We start from the raw sequence: 23,258 nt of genomic DNA on the forward strand, positions 1-23,258 counted from the left end.
AGACTCTGAAGGATTTTATTAATTTGTAACTGCTGTTGATTTAATTGTTCCTGCAGAGCAGAAACTTCTGATCCTTTCCCCAGCCCGACTGCATGACAAGCCCCTTCAACATTTAGATCCACCCCACCATGGTAAAGCCCGGCTCGAGTTTGTACGGAGGGGCGCTCACCCTCCTCCATCCATCTAATTGCTTCATACCGCAGTGCTATAAAAGCCACTGCCGGATTTTGTCGCACAATTCTCTTTAGCTCCCGTCTTAATGAAACATTACGTACATGCTCCATAAACTGATCTCTAACCAATATATCTGGGTCTATCAACCTATTAGGGTAAGCACGTTTGATTTCTTCAATTAAAGCCCACAGAGAGTGAGAAAATTCTTTCAAAGTCTCCCCTTCTTTCTGTTTTCTGTCAAAAAATTGTCTTTGCAGGCTGACAAAGGAGGAGGAGGAACCATAAACCTCTTTCAAGATTTTTAGGATTGTGTCCGGATTCTCCCGCTCAGCCAAAGGGCGAAACCTAATTTCAGCTTTTGCTTCTCCTTCCAAATGGTCATAAAGGAAGAGGGCCTTCTCTCTAGCGCTCATATTTCTATCCCTCACGCATGATTCAATATTTTCTATCCAATCATAAATCAATATTTCGGATTTAGATTTTGAGCCAGAGAAGTGGGGACACTTCCTTTCTCTCTGAATATAAACAAAACGTTCAGGTCTAGGTTGTTGACTAGGAAAATTTGGTGAGCCCAAATCACCACTAGGGGTTATCCCCCCAGCAGTAGTATCATTAACAGAGGTACTTGCACTGGCACCTCTTCCTCTCTGAAGTTGTTCATTAGCCACTCGTAACCTTTGCACTTCCTCCCGAAGAGTTAAGAGTTCCTCAGGTACATGTTCCTCCACCTCACTCATTTTATCAGTTTCACAGCCTCACTATCACAGAAGAGAACATAGAACAATGCCAAAGAAAAACAAAAACACTTCAGTTGAGAAGTAGTAGTCACTGGCCTCTGTTTCCCATCGTGGTTTGTCTTGGGCGTCCAATTGTAGTCCTCTGTTGTCCAGAGCCAGCCACTGTTTCTATTTTAACAATCAAAAAAAAAAATACACAGACAAAAACCATATAAGCAAAATAAAAGTCAATGCCTCAATTTCTTTTCTTTTTTTTCTTTTTTTTAAACCCTGCCGACTGCGCCAAAATGTGGTACCTGCCAAGCAGTACCGTCTTTTTAGTCTGACTACGCCACCCCCTGATGATGGGCAGGAGGAATCCACAAATCTTTCAGTGAATAAAGTGTGGCTAACTCAGTTTTTCCCCACACAGGGACAGTCAACATGAGGCATATATGAAAAAGTATCAAAATTTATTACACTTGGGTAAAAAACAGATGCAACAGGTTGTTAAGAATGGATCTTTAAAATAGTGCAATAAATGACTGGTGAAGTTTTCCTCGGTCTAAGAAGGTCAGATCAGCCAATGCAAAACCCCTGCTCCGGAGACCCCTGGAGAGACAGAAACAGGAGACAGCAACCCCACACCAGTCGAAACATGCAACACAGCAAGCACTACACAAGTAATATCCTTAGAAGCCACTACAAAATATCACACCGTGCTGTAGCTACAAGTACACACCAATACAGTGTCTCTCCCAGTGTGGTCCCCCGACGGGAAGGGGCAAAGCATCAGTGATGATCCGGCCTTGTACAGGAATATCCTACGCAGAAAAAATAGTTAAGGAGGAGAACCACCCGCATCATTGACCACAATTAATCAAAAAGAAAAGATACACAATAGTACTATGAAGGTGACAGATGAGTGATGGGCCCAAGGGCAAAATCACGAATAACCAAACATACAATCAAACAAAAACAACAACAACAAGGTACAATAAAGAAAACAAACAGTGGCTGGCCTGGTCCCCTTTTCAATAGAAACCAAGCATGTTAGTTGCCAACCTCATTAAACAACATAGCATAGCCAACTCAAACATAACTAGAAAATATAGGCCTACTTCTCAGTATGCTCAACTGTCCCAACAGCACATTGATACAGCACAAAAAAGGTGAATGTTCCGTTGCTACAGACAGAAAAAAAGCATTAAAACATGTCCCAAAACAGGTATAAAACATTCAATGGAAAATATACATATTGAGGCATTTACCAGTGCAGCCTAGCAGCTCGGGTCACACTGGGGGTGATCACAAATGTTAATCCTTCATTCAGAAGCCTGTGTCCTCCGTGAAGAGAGTAGACAGGTGCTTCTAGAATCACACTAATAAAAAATGAAATAAATAAGTATTAAAATTAAATGGCAGTGATTAAACAAGCTCTACCATTACAAATTATACCTGCATGAAAAGGGAGCCCAACTCACACAACCGTGCCTAGCATCAACACAAAAGAGTCTGACTTGCAGCCAGCAAACACTTATCACTTCCTGATTAGTCATGTGACCTCCCAAAAACATCATGTGATCCCAGGTATTTGGTGAGAAATCCGTCTCCGTATCGGTTCAGTGTCGCTCTCTGAGATACGAGGGTGCTCGGCGGCGACAGGTGGTTGGCGCCGAGCTGGATTGTGACTGGAGCCCTGATGGAAGGAGGTAGTGTAGATTCCGGAAGTGATCCGGAAATGGAGGATGAAATGGTTGATGCGGATAGTGGAGGCAAGGCAAGTAATGAATGGAAAGTGGTAGAAAACCGGAAAAGAAAGAAAAGTTGGGGACAAATATCAGAAACGGACAGTGAAAGGGGAATTAACCAGGCTAGAAGGAGGAAAGAGGAATACAAGGTATTGCTGAAGTTTGCTAATGATTCTGTTAATGTCATTAACCCTTTGAAATTAACGAAAACACTTAAAGAATTATTAGGGACGATTGAAAGTATAAAGACATTGAGGGATGGCAAATTGATGTTGTTTTGCAAAGACTGTAGACAACAAAAAACGGCCCTGGGAATAAAATCATTGATCGGATGCAAAGTAGTATGCACAATTCCAGAAGAGAGGAATTGGGTTAGAGGTGTGATAACAGGGATCCCAACTGATGTTTCAGATGAGAAAATCAAAAGAAATATAACTGGGGCAACGGTAAAAGATGTCAGGCGGCTCAAATGCATTAGAAATAATGAAAAGACAGACAGCTTATCAGTAGTGTTAAACTTTGATGAGAACAAATTACCTGAGAGAGTATATTTAGGTTTTGTGAGTTACAATGTCAGGCCATACGTTCCCCCACCTCTTAGATGTTACAAATGCCAAAAATTTGGTCACGTAGCGGCAGTTTGCAAAGGAAAACAGAGATGTGCGCGGTGTGGAGGTGAGCATGAATATGGCAAGTGTGGGCAAGGTATTAAACCAAAATGCTGTAATTGTGGAGGAGAGCACAGTGCAGGATACGGAGGATGTTTAGTAAGAAAAAACGCAGTGAAAGTACAAAATGTCAGAGTGGCAGAAGGAATAACATATGCAGAGGCTATAAAGAAAGTAAAACAAACACCCAAAGTGGTTGAAACTAGGATAACTGCATCACAACAGAAAAATGTTTTGAAAGAACAAAGTAAAGAGAGTCAAGAGATTGTCGATAAAGTGTCATTCGTAGCATTTATAGCAGAAGTGGTGAATTGTTCTGCCCAAACTGAAAGCAGGACAGAGAGAATTAGAATCATCATCAGAGCTGCTGAAAAGTATTTGGAGTTAGAGGATGTTACAGTGGATATGATAAATGAAAGGCTTAAGACACCAACAGCAAACAGTCAGATAGAAAACAGTCAAACATGTGGTGGTACATTATGGTGTTAACAATTTTGCAATGGAATGCAAGAAGTTTAATTGCCAATGGACAAGAATTCAAAAAATTTATTACAAATCAAAGAAATAGTCCAGACATTATATGTGTTCAAGAAACGTGGCTTAAAACTCAATTAAATTTTGTAATTCATGGATACATTGCAATTAGAAGAGATAGGAGTAAAGGAAATGGTGGTGGGGTAGCAACATTTATTAAACAAAATATTAGGTATAGAAAAGTTGAGGTAAATGGGGAGCAAGAGGCTGTAGTGGTGGAAATATGGGAAGGTGAGCATAGTATTAGAATAATTAACTTTTACAATCCATGTGACCGGTTAAGCAAGGAAAAGCTAGAAAATTTTGGAGGAAAGGGAAGTAAAAAAGTGGTGTGGTGTGGTGATTTTAATGCACATAGCACATTATGGGGGAGTGCAAATACAGATAATAATGGGTTGATCATAGAAGATATGCTAGATTGGGGAGGATTAGTGTGTATTAATGATGGAAGCTATACTAGAGTTGATTTGGCACAAGGAAAATACTCAATGTTAGATTTAACTCTAGTCTCTGAATGTTTAGCTGGAAAATGTGATTGGAAAGTATTAACTCAAAGTACGGTTGGTAGTGATCATTTCCCTATTAGAAGTACTATAGGGTTAGATATAGAACAAACCACAGTGGATAGAATGCCACGATGGAAATTTAAATCAGCCAACTGGGATAAATTTAAGGAGTTGTGTAATAATAGAATGTTGGAAGTTAGTAAGTATATGGAAAATGTAGAGGAGTTTAATTATAAGATTTGTGAAGTCCTCCGAAGTACTGCTATAGAGGTAATAGGCAAGAAGAAGGCTGGGAATAGGAAGAAAGCTGTTCCATGGTGGAATGAGGAGTGTAGTGAGGCAATAAGTAATAGGAATAAAGCACTTAAGAGGGTAAGAAGATCATTTAATTATAATGATTTTATTAGTTATAAAAAAGCACAGGCTATAGTGAGGAGGGTAATCCGGATATCTAAGAAAAACTATTGGAGGGAGTTTTGCAACAGTATTGGGGAAGACATTGAAATTTATGAAGTTTGGGGTATGATTAGGAAAATGGGAGGAAAGCAAAGAAATAGTAGCATTCCTGTATTAGTATATAAAGATAAACTAGTAAAATCAGATAGAGAAAAAGCGGAGGTTCTAGCAGAAATATTTACTAAAGTGCATAGTAGTTCAAATTTGTCTGATGAAATGAGGAGGTATAAGGAAAATATCATGAGTAAGAACCCTCAATTGCTGGAGGAAAAAGGATCATCTGAAAAGTATTTTAGATTCAGAGTTTTCTCTGTATGAGCTGAAGAAAGCACTGGCAGGCGTTAAACAGACTTCACCAGGAAGAGATGATATTTGTTATGAGATGGTTAAGCATTTATCAGAGTCATCATTAAGTATAGTTTTAAGTCTCTTTAATAAGGTGTGGGAGTTAGGGAAGTTACCAGCTGATTGGAAGCATGGTATTATAGTGCCAATTGCAAAGCCAGGCAAGGAGAATACTCAACCAAATAATTACAGGCCTATTGCATTAACTTCAAACCTTTGTAAAATAATGGAACGTATGGTAATGAGCAGACTGGTGTATATCATTGAGAAGAAAAATCTTTTTTCACCATATCAAAGTGGTTTCCGGAAAGGGAGAAATACAATGGACTCTGTGCTCTGTTTAGAAGCTGAAATAAGAAAAGCGCAAGTAAATAAGGAAGTGTTGGTAGGAGTATTTTTTGATGTTGAAAAAGCATACGACATGATGTGGAAAGAGGGACTTTTAATAAAATTAGAAGGAATGGAAATCAAAGGAAGAATGTATAATTGGATAAAGAATTTCTTGTTTAAAAGAACTATACAAGTTCGGGTGGGGGCTGAATTGTCTCAGATATATCATATAGAAAATGGAACACCCCAAGGAAGTGTTAGCAGTCCTATTCTGTTTAATTTGATGATTAATGATATTTTTAATCAGATAGATATAGGGATAGGGAGGTCTTTGTATGCTGATGATGGCGCGCTGTGGAAAAGGGGCCGCAATGTGGGACATGTGGAGAAGAGTATGCAGAACGCTGTTAAAAAAGTAGAAAATTGGGCTAATGAATGGGGTTTCCGCTTCTCGGTAGCAAAAACACAGGTGATCTGTTTCACTAAAAAGAAAATCAATCCAAAAATGAATATTAAAATGTATGGTCAGCATTTGGAGCAGGTGTCAGAAATTAGATTTTTGGGAATGTGGATGGACTCAAAATTGAATTTTGGAGTACATATTCAGAAAATGTTAGACAAAGGGAAAAAAGCGATAAATGTAATGAGGTGCTTGTCAGGAGTTGAATGGGGGGCATGTCGTCAGTCTCTTAAAAGAATATACTGTGCACTGATAAGAGCAGTTATAGATTATGGCAGTATGGTGTATAGTTCTGCACCTAAAACACAACTGGTAAAGATCGAGGCAATTCAATCACAAGCTATGCGAATATGTTGTGGAGCAATAAGATCATCTCCGATAACAGCAGTACAAGTAGAGATGGGAGAAATGCCTCAAGACATCAGAAGGCTCAAATTAATGATGAGATATTGGATTAATATAAAGGGACACTTGGATAGTCATCCAGTTAAGAAAGTTTTGAAGGAATGCTGGGAAAATGAGTACAAAAAGCTAGCAAGCTTTGGATGGACTGCAAATGAGGAGGCACAGAATATGGGAATTAGTGACATCAATATTGCTCCTTCTGTGGCAACTTCAGCAATTCCTCCTTGGTTTTTCCCTATGCCAATAGTTGACATGCAGCTGTTTAAAGAAAAACATAAAGAAAGAGATATGGTAACAAATATAGCGGTGCAGAAATACATTGAACAATCATATTATAACATATTACCCATTTATACGGATGGCTCTAAAGATCCTGAAACTGGAAAAACAGCATCAGCAGTATATATTCCTCAATTTAAAGTCAAAATCAAAAAAAGGATTTCAGATCATGTATCTGTTTTTACTACTGAGATAATAGCAATATGTCTAGCACTTCAGTGGATAGAAGAAGTACAGCCAGCAAGAACAGTCATTTGTACAGACTCAATTTCAGTTTTAAATAGCCTAATAAGTGGGATCAACAACAAGACAAGATTTGATATTTGAAGTGATGCAGAGTTTATTTAGAATAAGAAAATCTGGAATAATGGTAAATTTCTTGTGGGTACCATCACATATGGGTTTAGACGGAAATGAGTAGGTAGATCATCTGGCTAAACAGGCTCTGAAGCATGCACAAATTGACATTAAGGTGACATTGAGTAAAGCAGAAGTAAAAGGGTTAATTGCAAATAAAACAAGAGAGAAATGGCAGAAGGAGTGGGATAGTGGATCAAAAGGTAGACACTTATATCATATTCAAGAGAAAGTAGGGCAAGAAAGAAGAAAGTTTGGCAGCAGGAAAGAAGATGTGTTAATGTCAAGAATGCGTCTAGGACATTGTGCATTAAATCAGGGTTTGTATAGAATGGGGAAACATGAAAATGGAAATTGTGATACATGTGGTAAAACAGAGTCAGTAGAGCATGTACTTATAGAGTGTGATGCATATGAAGGAGCAAGATTTAAGTTAAAACAAGCCTTAAGATCTCTTGGTATTAATCAGTTGTCTCTGCAGGGTCTGTTAGGAAATGAATCAAAAAAGTCTGGGATATTTCATGAGTTAGTTATTTTCTTAAAACAAACAAGACTGATCAATAGAATGTAGGATATTGTTGTAAATTTTTTTTTTTTGTTTTGTTTTTTTTTTTTTTTGTTGTTGTTTCAAACTTCCAATCATTATGCGCTCCACACTCCTATCCAGTAGGTGGCGGGAATGCACCATTTAAGTTGGTTTGCCAACCGCCATAAACTCCAAAAGAAGAAGAAGAAGAAGGTATTTGGTGAATGTGATGCAGCTGTGTTGTATGCCTGTCTGTGTAGATCCCCACATAAGTGAGACCTGCAAGTTTTCGACGGAGATCCGCTGCAGTATCAAACGTTTGTAAGGGGATTTAAACATAATATTGAAGGGAGAACACAAAGTCATGAGGACTGTTTGTATTACCTTGAGCAGTATACGAAAGGTCAGCCTAGGGATTTGATCCGAAGTTGTCAACATCTGCCTCCATCCCAGGGATACATTAAGGCTAAGTTACTACTTCAGGAGCATTTTGGCGATCCTTTCAAAATATCATCTGCTTATATGGATAAGGTGCTTTTATGGCCGATGGTTAAAGCTGAAGATATCCAAGCTTTACAGGCCTATGCTCTATTGTTGCGGGAATGTTGCAACTCTATGGGAGTCGCCGTAAGTGACCTGAATGTGCCTGCAAATATGCAAACTATTGTGAAAAAGCTGCCGTATAAGCTGCGAGATCGATGGAGAAGTGTGGCCTGCGATATTCAGGAGAAGTTTTTCCATAGAGCTGCATTTCCAGACATTGTGGAGTTTGTTGAGAGGCAAGTCAAGTTAGCAAGTGATCCACTTTTTGGTAATATACAAGATGCACCTGTAACAGGAAGAAGGGAATCCAAAATGGTAAAATCTCAGACTTCAAAGGCTAGAGGCAGTAGTTTTGCCACAGCTGTAGCACTTGTTGTAAGGAAGGTGGAATCTGGAAACAGAAGGGAGAAGAACTCACCAGTGAAGGTTTGTTTGTTCTGTGGAGCTGGACATTCTTTTGATGTTTGTCTTCTTTTAGATAAAAGGACACAAGATGAAAAAATGTCTTTTTTGAAGGAGAACCGTATGTGCTTTGGATGTCTGTGCATTGGGCACATGAGTAAAGACTGCAGAAAACATCTGATGTGCAGAGTATGCAATTATAGGCACCCTACGTTGCTGCATATTTATCTCAAAGCAAAACAAAAGAGTTCGACTGTTGTCTTGGAAATGGCTGAGGAAGGTGCTCTGGTGTCTGTTCAGTCTAGTGGTTTGACTGGGGCCGGTAAGTAGGACTGTACTCTCTCTATTTTGCCCGTTCAGGTAAAATCCAAAAGGGGGCAAGAGATCTTGGTCACGTATGCGTTTTTGGATCCTGGGAGCACTGCCTCATTTTGTACAGAGCGACTCATGAACCGTCTCAATCTTACAGGAAAGAAGCTGGGAATTCTCCTTAGAACTCTGGGACAAGAGAAAGTGGTGGACAGTTACAAGTTGTCGGACTTGGAAGTCGCTGGGCTGGATTCAGACAACTTTTGTGGCCTGCCAGAGATTTTTACGCAAAGAAGTATGCCTATTCATCGAGGTAATATTCCCAGCTTAAAAGATCTTCAAAGGTGGCAACATTTGAGACACATAAAAATACCAGTGATCGATTCTGATGTGGACCTTCTGATTGGCACTAACGTTCCTCAAGCCCTGGAGCCGTGGGAGGTGGTTCATGCAGTGAATGGGGGCCCTTATGCGATTAAGACCATCCTGGGTTGGACAGTGAATGGCCCGCTTCGAGAAGATTGTCAGATTAGTAATCAGTGTTTGCAGCCTGACATCACAGTCAATCGGATCTCGGTGGCGAGGCTTGATGAGCTTTGGGAGAAGCAACTGAAGGTGGACTTCCCTGAAAATCCACAGGATGAACAATCTGGTCTGTCAAGGGAGGATAAGTGCTTCATCGAGTCTGTCTCAGAGTCTACAAAGCTTGTTAATGGTCATTATTGTATTGGTTTGCTGGTAAGACAAAAATACCTCAAAATGCCAAACAATAAGACAGTTGCAGAACTGCGTGCATTGAGTCTCAAAAGGCGGTTGAGTAAAGATCCATCTTTTCACTCCGATTACATCACATTCATTTCTGGGATGCTGGCTAATGGCTATGCGGAGAGAGTTCCAACAGGCTCGTTGTGATGGAAGGGTGTGGTATATACCCCATCATGGGGTATATCATTCTAAAAAGAAAAAACTGTGGGTAGTTTTTGATTGTGGGGTCACATTTCAGGGTATGTCATTGAACTCACAGCTTCTTCAAGGGCCAGATCTCACAAACTTGTTGGTGGGAGTCCTCACAAGATTCCGCAAAGAACCTGTGGTGCTCATGGCAGATATTGAGGCCATGTTTCATCAGGTCAGGGTGCCGGCTGAAGACTCTGACTTGTTGAGATTTCTGTGGTGGCCCGATGGAGATTGCAGTCAGGAGCTAGTGGAGTACAGAATGACGGCACATCTGTTTGGTGCTACTTCCTCTCCTAGTTGTGCCCGTTTTGCCTTGAGGAAGTGTGCTGAAGATAATCAAAAGCGTTTCAGTCCCATGGCTGTTAACACTATCTTGCACCATTTCTATGTTGACGATTGTTTGGTATCGGTTGGCTCTGAAGAGGAAGCAGTGTTGCTATGTCGAGAGCTTAGGGCTTTGTGTGCTGAAGGCGGCTTTAAGCTCACTAAATGGACCAGTAATCGACGCATCGTCCTCTCTACTATTCCTCAGGAGGAACGAGCCAAAGAGTTGAAAGATCTGGATTTGGATTGCGACGCTTTGCCTGTAGAGTGTGTCTTGGGGGTATAGTGGTGTGTTCAATCTGATTTGTTTAAGTTCAAAATCACCCTCAGAAACCACCCTTTCACAAGAAGAGGAATGTTGTCAGTGATTGGTTCAATTTACGACCCTCTTGGGTTTTTGGCACCTGTTGTTTTGTCTGCCAAGAAAATCCTCCAAGACCTTTGCAGGAGACGTTTGGGATGGGACGATCCTTTGCCCTCTTCTGTCGTTGAAGCTTGGATGGCTTGCTGGAAGACCTTTGTTATCTTGAAAATTGGAAGGTCAGTAGGTGTTTAAAACCTGTGGACTGTGGTAATCTTGTTTCTGCTCATCTTCACCACTTTGCGGATGCGAGTGAGGAAGGATTTGGAACAGTGACTTATCTGTTGATCCATCATGATAGTGGGCAAACACACACTGCATTTGTAATGGGAAAGGCACGAGTAGCTCCCCTTAAACTTGTCACGATTCCCCGTATGGAGCTGACTGCTGCGGTGGTGGCTAGCAGGATGGACAAGTTGTGGCGGAAAGAGATGCAAATGGACCTCCAAGAGTACCAAAGGGTGTTCTGTCTATGGAGGATATGGTTGCAGCAGAATCAGATATTATCAGTTTTTGTCAAAAAATAATGTTTCCGGAAGAGCTGGCTAACTTGAAGAAAGGAGAGTGTGTAAGGAGGACAAGTCACCTCTACAAGCTTAACCCGATCCTGGATGGTGGTCTTGTTATGGTCGGAGGACGTCTTAGTAGAGCAGCTATGCCAGTCGAAGCAAAACATCCGGTTATACTGGCTAAAGATCAACATGTTTCCAGTCTTGTTCTCCGTCATGTACATGAAGAAACAGGTCATGGTGGACGAAACCATATGCTTTCTCATCTGCGCCAAAAGTATTGGATTCCTGGTGCCTGTGCTGCCATCAGAAAGGTTTTGGCTAGGTGTGTCATCTGCCGTAGGTTGTCTGCTTCACCTGGACGTCAGAAAATGGCTGACCTTCCTCACAACAGAATAACTCCTGATGAGCCTTCTTTTAGTCGAGTTGGTTTGGATTGTTTCGGACCGTTTGAGGTTAAACATGGGAGAGCCATGGTCAAGAGGTATGGGCTCATTTTTACCTGTTTGGCGATACGAGCCATTCACCTTGAAGTTCTTTTATCTTTGAAAACGGACTCCTTCATCAACAGTTTTAGAAGGTTTGTGGCGAGACCAGGTCAAGGCCTGGAAATCCGCTCAGATAATGGTACTAACTTTGTGGGCGCCGAGTGTGAATTGAGGGAAGCCATTGAGAATCTGAAGCAGAACCTTGTAAATGATATGCTGTTACGAAAGAATGTGAAATGGGTTTTTAATCCCCCAGCAGCGTCACACCATGGAGGTGCTTGGGAGAGATTAATTCGGTCAGTCCGTAAAGTACTAAATTCCATTTTGAAAACTCAGACCCTGGATGAAGAGAGCTTGGTGACAGTGTTTTGTGAGGCCGAATCGATTGTTAACTTCTTAATCCGCACCGGATCGTGGGCGGGGCGTCTGACGCAAGTGGGCGTGTCTCTACTTATAATTACTTTTGTTTTATACAAACTGTTCAATCAACTATCACAAACTATGCATCATTTGAAAGCTAAAACACTCAAGATTCATGTTCTGAACTCGTTTTTGCAATAAATACACCAGAGAGGAAAGGGTTAAATTAAATGCTAAAGCAGTGGCTATTTAAACATTAGCATAATGAACGCGGTACTCATCTTTCATCTCCTGACGTTCAGATCAGATCGGACGAATCCACGAAACAACAGCATACATGTCTGTGTAAGAGTCCACTCTTCAAAATGCATCCCACTTTTAATCCAAAACAACGAAAAAATAAGGGGAAAAAACTAAAAATCCTCCGTTGTTTGCATAAGCGTTTTGTGTTAAGAGTAATCAATCATGTCCATTTTCAATGAAATAGCGATTGTAAGCCTTATTTTGACAATCTCCCCTGTACTGTGGACTGTTCCGGTTATATTAAACCCTCCCAGGTCTCTCTCCTTCAATCAAAAGCTGACTAGGACACATAAATAGAAAGGGAGCGCGTCACTGGGTGATACATCTGTCAGTCAAACTCGCCGGTCCTTCGTTGGATAAGTCAATGCCTAGCCAATGCATAGCCAGCATAGATTTGATTGATGGATGTAGTAACGAATCAAAAGACAATATTTTGCGTAGTTTCTGTAAGAGATGTCGTAAGAAGCATTGGTGAATACCTCATGCTTACTTAGCTGTTACTTAGCGTCGTCTCCACAGTTTTCATTCATCGTATCCAGCGCCTGCCAGTGTGAGCGCACACACTTACACACAACGCGCAGACTAAATAAGAGACTGTTTTTATCAACTAAATGAGTTTTTTTTACACTTGTAAATTCTGTAAATAGTTGTTTTAGTTATCAGGGACTGCAAATGCATTATAATTAGCAGTTTATTGCAGATTTATTTGAATAAAAACTACTCTTTACTATTACACAAATGTTCTAATATAATTGGACTTTATTGAAAGGACGCCCAGTCTTTTTTGACATAAAAGCTTACAGAAGCTACATTTTTGAGAGAATCGTCCTCAAATTTTAATCAAAGCATGATCAGACATTCAGTTTTATATTTAGGTTATTTTCAAGGCATAAAAATTAAAATCTAATATTTTTTTCCATAAGGGAATAATAAAAAAATAAAAACGTGAGTCACTTACATGCATATTTCCCCTTGTTTTAATCTGTCCCTATACTATTTGAGTTATTATGACTTTTGGGTAACATAATTTAAAGTGTCTAGTTTAAAATAAGACCACATTTATGGATATAGACCATAGGGTTTAAGAGCTGCAGACATTTTTATTTGGGGTATGTCATTTTTTTATTTATTTCTCAGCACAGGGCGAGGGTTAAGAGGTTAACAGCCGTCCAATAACGAAAGCATCAACTGATCCTCAAGACTTGGAGGCATTAACCCCGAACCATTTACTTCTGCTTAAATCGCAGCCGTTGTTGCCACCAGGATTGTTCGAGAAGGTGGATGTTTACGGTCGTCGCCATTGGAAACAAGTGCAGTATATGTCAGATTTGTTCTGGAAGCGCTGGGTGAAGGAGTACCTTCTTGGACTTCAGGAGCGTCAGAAGTGGAATACTGCCATAAGAAACTTTGTTCCAGGAGATCTTGTGGTGTTAGTGGATGATATGGCACCTCGAAATGCTTGGATTACAGGAAGAATTGTGGATACTGTTCCAGACAAGAATGGGTTGGTGCGACGTGTACGGATTAAAAATAGAACCAGCTATCTGGACAGGCCGATAACAAAAGTCTGCCTTCTGCAGGAAGCAGAGGGGCAGTGAAGATCTTTGGATATGGTGGTCATTACATTATTGACATTGTTGGACATTGAATGTCTTTTAAAAGACTAGTAGTTCACCTAGTTCACTTTGTATGTTGACTGGTGTCTGTCTCCCACGGGATGATGGTGGTTAATTATTACCATGAATAATTTGGGGCCGGAATGTAGAAGCCATACATTGGGTCTGATTTTTTTTATAATATTTCCTCTTTTTCTATGCTGTTGTGTGTGCATGCGCTAATTGACGTCATCGGTTACTGTGGGTGGCACTGGGGGCGTGGTGTCTTTATTAGTGTGTGTGCTCACCTGTGCGGGGGAATGGGTTTGGATCATGGCGGCAGGGTGAGTATAGGGAGAAACTTTCTGTTGAACGTCACCGTACTCATCAACATCTTGTGAATGCACTGTCTCAGGTATACTTGTGTGATACATGAAGAACATCTATCAAGTAAGTGTTTGTTCCTTGTGCAATAAAGACTTAACATTTTGTGCAATGGGTCAGCGTGACGCGTCTTCAGTGTTAACCCACATGTCTTAGCCTGCCGCGGCGTTTGGATTAATTTTGGAGTATATACGCCGCAATAACTATGTTGTTGTTGTTGTTGTTTTTTATACAGTGGGTCATAATATAGCATATCTTTGTCAGTGTGGTTTGTGGTGTTAGGAATTGTTTTTCTGTGCATTTTCACACTAACTCAAAGCAAGCGTACACTGCCTCCTGAGCTGGTGTAGGATAAGCGCGCGTGTGTGTGTATGTGTATGTGTGTGTGCATACACCACCTCCTGACGTAGGATTTGAGCGTGCCGTACGCCAACATCAATATTGATAAATCTCAGTCACCGTGGGTTTGGGTGTACGCTGAAAATTTGGTGTACGCACTTTTGATAAATGAGGGCCATTGCGTTTTCTTTTCTTTTTTATTTGCCGCAGCGATGCAGCTTCATATATAAAAATGACAGAGTAAAGCCAACAATTATTATTTAATAACGGCTGGCGATTGCGTACAGCGCGCTTCAAACTGCCCTGGTTAAAGTGCAATTTGTGAGTAGCTCCCGGAACAAAGTTATGAATGAAAAGAATAAGTGCAGAAACGAAATGTATCTTCCTTCAAGTAATTAATACACCAAGCAATACAGCAAATACAGAGTATTTCGGATAGACTTACTTGCGATTCGAGAAAGTAAAATCTCGAATTGCTTTGATCGAATCGTTCGAAGTGATTAAACACTTCACAGCAAACATATGACAAAGTATACTTGAATCACTTATTGAAAATAGAAATTATTATATTAAAATGTTGAAGAGACAAGGGTTTCTGACCCAACCCTTCAGTATATTATTTGTGAACTAATCTATTTTCAGCAATCATCGTCAAGCTTGTACATGTAGGCAACACTGTACACAGATACGATGATGTACCTTTAATTTCCCCAAGCTGTGCTCACTAAAAACCGCACAAGTGGCTTTCAGGTCATTTAAAGTTTGATTTTGATGTGACAAAGCGGTCTAGAAGTTGCAGAGTTGTATACTTTAATTAGTCTTCCCATTATCGCCATCATTTTCTTCAGGCCGGTCTGTGAATCCGCACGAAAACAAGAGGCAAGATTAACTGCACGAAACATCATATTCAATCATATCCCATCATATCCAATCATATCAATATATCACATGAAGTCACGCATTAGGGAATCTGCTTTAAGTCAATGGCGAGAGAGGAGGCGCACCTCCTTCTGTAACTTCAACAGCGGGTGTTGCTGTTGGACAGTATTACTTCATAAAAAACAGGTACTTGTACTCTTTTAATCATAGATTTTGTTAATATTTGCTTTGTTTTATTACTGTAATATTGATTATTTTGTATGTAAGGGTGGATGGCCTACAGTGGTTCTGACTGCAGGGTTGCCGAACGACTAAAGAAACGTTATCAGCGTGATGGTAGAAAACTGTACATTTCTTGTCTATAACCACCCACTGCAACTTATACCAACGACGGAAATAAGCGCAGTTACAATAGCAAAATATGTGGGAGAGCGTTGCTTTAATGTGACTATATTGTATTGCAATAGGGAGCACTTCAAAGTCAATACCAAACCAAAACTAGTTAGCAAATCATTTATAACTGAAAGAATTTAATGACAAAATCCAGTTATGGTTACACTTAAAATAGTTACAAAATAGATGAATAAGATGATAAAACTTATACCATTAATCGTACCCAGCATGTGTAGAATGTTACCTGAGAGATAGAGAGAGATAAAGAGAGATAGAAAGATAGAAAGAGAGAGCAAAGTGAAGAGCCAAAGAAGGCCCCTAGAAGCGACAGCCAGAGCAAAAGACAGCGTCAGAGGAAAAGAGCCCCGAGCAACAGTTGCAATCTTCTTTTATCCATCCCGTGACCATGTGACTGAAACCCTGAGACATTCAAACTGACCAATCAGACCAATCTTCCCCCACTGGACTACAGGTGTGGCACACATTTGGCCTACAGGCCCTCAACATCTCTCTGTCTTTAGGAATCCCAAACAGCCCCACTGATAAAAGGGGGGGGGGGGTAACAAAGTAAAACAAATGTCTTTGTTCAAAGTCAAATATCAAATATCGTTGATTATTTTGGATTCTTTCATGTAATCTAGTTTTTGTTTTGTTTTTTTGCTTTGAGGAGGCACCCTTGCTTCCTTTGGAGGAAACGCTGGATCACACATGTGGCTTCTCTCTGCTGTGGATCATCTCGTGTGTTTTTAGGTTATCTGACCGACTGAATTTCTTGTCACAGTGTGAACACTTGTAAGGTTTCTCTCTGCTGTGGATCCTCTCGTGTGTTTTCAGATGTCCTGACACTCTGAATCTCTTGTCACAGTGTGAACACTTGTAAGGTTTCTCTCCAGTGTGGATTCTCTGATGCTGTTTTAAATGTGTTGCTGTAGTAAAAGTCTTCTCACACTCAAAGCACATGTACTCTCTCACACCAGTGTGTATTTTCTGATGTGTGTGTAAATATTGCAGCAGTGAGAAACTCTTTCCACACACAGAGCATGGATGTGGCTTCTCCTTCATATGAACTCTCAGGTGTGTCTTCATGTTTGATGACAAAATAAATGTTTTCCCACAGTGATCACATGAGAACGGCTTCTCTCCGGTGTGGATCATCATGTGTTCTTTAAGGTGTGCTGATCGTGTGAAACTCTTCCCACACTGATCACATGAGAACGGCTTCTCTCCGGTGTGGATCATCATGTGTTTTTTAAGGGTTGATGAAGCAGTAAAACTCTTCCCACACTGATCACATGAGAACGGCTTTTCTCCGGTGTGGATCATCATGTGTTTTTTAAGGGTTGATGAAGCAGTAAAACTCTCCCCACACTGATCACATGAGAACGGCTTTTCTCCAGTGTGGATCCTCATGTGTTCTTTAAGGTTTGATGAAGCAGTAAAACTCTTCCCACACTGATCACACTTGAATGGCTTCTCTCCAGTGTGGATCCTCATGTGTGCGTTAAGGCTTGATGAAGCAGGGAAACTCTTCCCACACTGATCACATGAGTACGGTGTCTCTCCGGTGTGGATTCTCATGTGTTTCTTAAGGTTTGATGATTGTGTGAAACTCTTTCCACACTGATCACATGAGTACGGTTTCTCTCCAGTGTGGATTCTCATGTGCCGCTCAAGACTATGTTTCCTTGTGAAACTCTTTCCACACTGAGTGCAGGTTGTAGATTTCTCGGCTCTTGTTTTCTTCATAAATGTCTTTTTAGTCTTTAAGCGACTCAACGTTTTTTCTTCAGGTTTGACATGATCTTCCTCCTCCAATTCACTCAGTTCTTCACGCTCCTCGCTCTCTTCCATCATGCCTGAAATGAGAGAAAAAATTAATTTAACTTTTACTATCAAAATTCAAATTTTTGTGAAAGGACATACAGTGAAAGACAAAACTATTAGCCCCCTATGAAATGTTTCATTATTTATTAAATCATTCCCAAGTGCCGTTTTAAGGAGCAATAATTTCTTTCAACACAGCATTTCTAAACATAATAGTTGGAGTTTTTTTTTAAAAATACAAATAGAAACCATATTATAAGTAGTCTACAGGGTATAATTATTAGCCCTCTGATGCTAATAGTCAACAGTGTTTCCCTTTTGCTTGATGACAGCCTTTAGTCATTTGTTGTAGATCTCAACAAGTTTCAGGCATGTCTCCTGAGTCGCAGCCCATTCATCTTTAGTAATTCTCTCAAGCTCCTCCAGATTTGTTGGTCTCTTGGCATGGACTCTGGTCTTCAGTGAAAGACTCACTTTGCTTGTTTGGAGGAAGTTCTTTACCAGAAGTGAGGTTATCATGGTGGAAGTCAAAACATTGACCCAAACATTCCTCCTTAGCAATTCTCTCAAGCTCCTCCAGATTTGTTGGTCTCCCGGCATGGACTCTGGTCTTCAGTGAAAGACTCACTTTGCTTGTTTGGAGGAAGTTCTTTACCAGAAGTGAGGTTATCATGGTGGAAGTCAAAACATTGACCCAAACATTCCTCCTTAGCAATTCTCTCAAGCTCCTCCAGATTTGTTGGTCTCCCGGCATGGACTCTGGTCTTCAGTGAAAGACTCACTTTGCTTGTTTGGAGGAAGTTCTTTACCAGAAGTGAGGTTATCATGGTGGAAGTCAAAACATTGACCCAAACATTCCTCCTTAGCAATTCTCTCAAGCTCCTCCAGATTTGTTGGTCTCCCGGCATGGACTCTGGTCTTCAGTGAAAGACTCATTTTGCTTGTTTGGAGGAAGTTCTTTACCAGAAGTGAGGTTATCATGGTGGAAGTCAAAACATTGACCCAAACATTCCTCCTTAGCAATTCTCTCAAGCTCCTCCAGATTTGTTGGTTTCCTGGCATAGACTCTGGTCTTCAGTGTGCCCCCCAGATTTTATATTGGATTCAAGTCTGGGTTTTATGGAAGCCAGTCAAGGACTCACTTTGCTAGTTTGGAGGCAGTTCTTCACCAGGGGGGTATTTCAGAAAGCATTGTTAACATATTGCAATATATACCTTGAACTCTCGATTGATTAACCCAAACCTTGCTTACTCGAGGTATGCTGGTTCCAAAAATGCGTCCAAGAGTAAGTTCAGCCAACTCAGAATATGTTTTTTTTAATTATTATTATTCAAATTATTTATTTAAAATGGGTGAGTGCATATTGATGAACATATATGTAAATACGCCAGATTTAGCCCACTGGCTACTTTCCATCTGTAGTCCCTGGCAGATCAGGACAAGAAATAACATAACACAATACAAGCAGTCAATATAAATTACAACATTAGACTTAAAGGGTCATGAAACCCCAAAACACTTTTTTTGAGATATAAACAGATATGTGTAGGTTGCACATTATTGAAAAAACTGAAGGTACTCATTATTCTAATTCATAAGTGAAACATATTTATTTTTGCATTTTTTAGAGCGATTTCTGTCTTCCGGTTTGAAAAGTTTAGTCGGAGCGACGTCACGGAATCGGACGTCAGCGCGGGCTTTTCGTCCATGTATGGGCTGGTGGGGACATGCTGACGTCGACCGCTCCGAGCGATTCTCGATATATATTCATGACATAAAGCTCATTCAATCCAATCCCTGCGCTGTAGTATGCATACAAGATAATTTAGTTAATATACATGAGACAGTCACTTCTGTCAGGCTCATCATCTTCCATCATTATTGTATGTTAGGGAAGTTTTGAAAGCAGCGTACGAAAAGTCAAGGAGGAAAGTGAGGCGTTGTGCTGATACGAAGTAACGTGGGCGCCGAGCGAGCTGTAACCGGTCGCCGTCTGTCGAAGCCTTTTTGTTACCAAGGCTCGGTAAAGTAAAATTAACCTGAGGAATCCCAGGCCGAACCTGCAAGCGTTGACCATCTTATTTATGTCAGGTGTTCAAAATAACCGATCTATAGGCTAATGAACAATATTTTTGATGAAATAAGAATCAAAAGCCACCTTTTCGTTTTATTTGTGGTCATAGACATGCACTATAGCGCATGTGTTCGGGCTCTTAGTGAAACAGCGTGCTGCATATCTGGACAAATATAGATTTAGCTGCCGAGTGATAGACAGTGCGGATCGTCACGGCAACCGAGCGTGTCGCTCTGTGCTTCAGATATGCGGTCAAGACTATGAAACCTAAACCCCTTCGCTTTTACCGATCTAGCATTATGCTGCCTTCACCTGCCATCGGAAATTGCATCATTCCGACTTCTGAAGTCGTGATTACGAAATCCTTGCATTCAAGTTTCGAAATGTGTGCAATTTTTATCTAGGAAACTCGTATTTATGATAATTCTGAGAGCACCTGAAGGCAGCATTACACCTCTATCGCATTGAAAGCACGTTCGTGAGTGGTTCATGTTCTCTTAGTCTTATCACGTCGGCGCGTTGTTCATCTTGCCAAACGGCGTGCATATTTGGACAAATATAGTTTAATTATCACGTTTGCAAAATATTTTGTCATACAGAATAACATTTATGTTCATTTCTCACTGAATGTTGATTTGAAGAGCTGAAAAACTTGCGGTCTCTGCTGCACGCCACTTAATGTCTCAGAGCTCTCTCATTCTCTGTACTCATCCCTCATTTAATCTCACTGTGGTAAACAATGCCAACGGGAACCAAGAACATGTCTCAGAACCGCTGTAACTGCTGCTGTTGGTATCGCTAATCTTAATGCACATAATGACACTCCCCTATTTATGCAAACAATTCCCTCTTTCCACACAATACCATCCCACCTTTTCACAGTCGACCACTCCCCTTTTAAGAAGCCTTTTCAAATCGAAGGTGTGAAAAAACACCATTGCAACAGGGGGGTTTATTGACCCTTTAAACAACACATCAGAGGCTATGATCACATTGTCTCGGAAGACGATGGTCAGGACAAAAAATAACAGAACAGTACACACATTCAATATAAATGACTACATTACACTTAAACAAGTCTACAACAATTGGAGTTAAAAATCTTCATTTGTGTTCATGTTGGATTGACTAGGGGTAAGCAGATAAACATCTAATTTTCATTGCATTTAACGCTTTAATACTAATTAATTTAATGCAGTTCCATGTGTTAGATGACAAAATAAATAATAAATATATTGATAGGATAGCATCCTGCAGTTGATGGAGATTTGTGGGATGCACATCCAGGGCACGAAGCTCCCGTTCCACCACATCCCAAAGATGCTCTATTGGGTTGAGATCTGGGGACTGTGGCGGCCATTTTAGTACAGTCAACTCATTGGCATGTTCAAGAAACCAATTTGAAATGATTTGAGCTTTGTGACATGGTGCATTATCCTGCTGGAAGTAGCCATCAGAGGATGGGGACATGGTGGTCATAAAGGGATGGACATGGTCAGAAACAATGCTCAGGTAGGCCGTGGCATTTAAACGATGCCCAATTAGAAATGATTGTGTGTGAAAAAGATTGTCTTGACCAGGACCACACCCCTAAATGCATTGAAGCAACTGCCATATGGGTCAGTGTATATTTTGTCCATTTGATTTTCCTTATAGAAACGGATATTTTTTTAAAGGAGCCGTTTTTTGATTTTGTTTTTTTCAAAAACGAAAAACAAGAATTCAGCTTGATTATTTTTTCATTTTATTTTTCATTCAGAGGTAGAAAATGAATAAACGGCTTGAATATTCGATTTCTACTAGGGGTGTCAACAATAATCGATTCGGCGATGCACCGCGATGCGGGGCATGAACGATTCAGCATCGATGCGGCAAAGTGCCATAATTGATTATGTGCAATTCCCCTTTATTCCACAAGGTGGCAATGTCTGACACCCAATGATGAAGTGACGTTTCACTCATAGTTACCTCTGACAGAAAACGAAACAATAATTATAATCTGCAAAACTTGAAATGGGTTAGTGATTTACTTCAGAGAGCAAGTACTAAACACAATCATATGTTAGTGTCACTGTCTCTTGATGATGGATGTGGTCAAGAAGCTGTCAGTGATCAAAATATTGATTTTGAAGACGTTGAAAATGAGTTTGGAGAATATGCTGGAGATGGCGAATATGAGGCAGATGCTGAATATACTGGTAAACTCTGACGAGGTCATATGATGATGGTATTAAACATCTGCTTAAACTGAATCCTTCCAAGCTCCAAAAGGTAACGAAATAGGTTTTATTTTATTCTTCTGTAGCTGCTACTCTAAAATCAGGAGTTTTATATATTATCACGACAGGTAGAGGTCTATCCATGTTAAATATAGATCTGGGTGGCTAACAACCCGAATATGTAAGAATGTTTGGTGAAACAGTCATGCATTTAAGGGTTAATTGCATTTTATTTAATTTTATTTAATTACATTTTATTTTATTTAATAACTTTTATGTCAAAGATACAGGAGACACATAGCAGCCAATACAATCTGTTGTTTAATATCTGCTTGTATTGCCTCATGACTGATGAAAAATTTGCTTTGTGTGCAGTAGAATTTTGATGCATCCCAATGCATCGTAGAATCGAATCGAATCAAATCGTTACCTGGTGAATCGTAATCGAATCGAATCGTGAAGGCAGTGCCAATGCACACCCCTAATTTCTACACGTGGAGGAAATTATACGCCCCTTTCTGCTGGTCACCCGAAGATCAAACTGTTCTTCCTCAGTTCCGCACAGCAGAGTAAAAGTCCTCCACTGCTACAGTATAGAGGGTATGCATTGACGTCACTTTCCCACCATAAATTCCCCCCTCTTGAGTTTATAAGTGGGAAATTACCACAAATGTTTATAAGTAAATTAATCAGCAAAGCTTATCACATCAAATCAGTCATTAGAAAACTTTCTTGTGAGAAATAATTTCAGCAAAAATCTCAAAATGACACAGTCGGGTGTGTCTAACGCGAATGTAAATAGTGCAATAGTACGCCTGCAAATATTATGAGATCTAAATGTCATTGGTTGAAACGAACACTGGAGATTGTGGTATTCGATCTTATGTTAGGCTGTGTGTGTGCATGGATCAGTGTTAAAAGAAAATAGATGTCTAAATGAGATGGTTTGAAACTTTGAATGATTCACTGACCTGTCGATCTCTTAGGAAGTCTTAAAGTCAGGATAGTGAAAAACGCTTCTTGGCTAGGTTTGATGGTTCTTCATCAGTTTTATTAGCAAAGTAGTTACACATCTCACTTCTACTCCTCTCTTTATTTATTTGTTTTGGGCATCTTGAGTGAGATTCAACTGCTTTATCCATTTTGTTGTTACATTTGCAGGTTGTTTCGGGTCAGTTTGTGTAGCGCGCTGCCATCTAGCGGTGAACATCGGAACAGCAGCATATACCGAAATGTGCAAAATCATGATCTCTTACCGTTTTAAATAAAATATATAGCGGTATTTTTCTAGTACCGGTATACCGCACATCCCTAGCCTACAGCAAATTTTATTGTTGACCGTCGCTATTTGCCAGAAAATAAGTCGCTCCTCCATGTCAGGCTACCTGGTCACGTTGAGACGCACGTGTCGTATTGTTAATAAAAAGCGCATTTTATTTAGCCTACATTCGAATTCGTATAAAATACAGGTAAATTATATACAACAA

The 23,258-nt window shown here is 40.2% G+C and overlaps 1 protein-coding gene and 1 long non-coding RNA gene across 4 annotated transcripts in view; both read right to left on the bottom strand.

The window, feature by feature from the left end:
- Positions 1-935: 935 nt before the first annotated feature.
- On the bottom strand, positions 936-2,487 carry LOC137090535 (uncharacterized). Its single transcript, XR_010907886.1, has 3 exons — positions 2,349-2,487; positions 2,162-2,272; positions 936-2,077 (listed from the first exon to the last, which is right to left on the bottom strand). It is a non-coding gene; the product is annotated as an uncharacterized lncRNA (long non-coding RNA).
- A 13,039-nt stretch (positions 2,488-15,526) lies between these two features.
- LOC137090104 (zinc finger protein 429-like) overlaps positions 15,527-23,258 on the bottom strand; it is a 45,825-nt gene continuing 38,093 nt past the window's right edge. For 2 of the 3 annotated variants that reach the window (XM_067453859.1, XM_067453850.1), the window contains one exon: positions 15,527-17,509. In XM_067453859.1, the coding sequence (XP_067309960.1) occupies positions 16,356-17,507 (1,152 nt within the window). In that variant the 5' untranslated portion in view covers positions 17,508-17,509 and the 3' untranslated portion in view covers positions 15,527-16,355. The remainder of the gene's footprint in view (positions 17,510-23,258) is intronic. The other variant, XM_067453840.1, reaches the window with a different exon arrangement.

This window comes from Pseudorasbora parva, chromosome 2 (assembly GCF_024679245.1).
Source record: "Pseudorasbora parva isolate DD20220531a chromosome 2, ASM2467924v1, whole genome shotgun sequence".
Classification (NCBI taxonomy): Eukaryota; Metazoa; Chordata; class Actinopteri; order Cypriniformes; family Gobionidae; genus Pseudorasbora; species Pseudorasbora parva.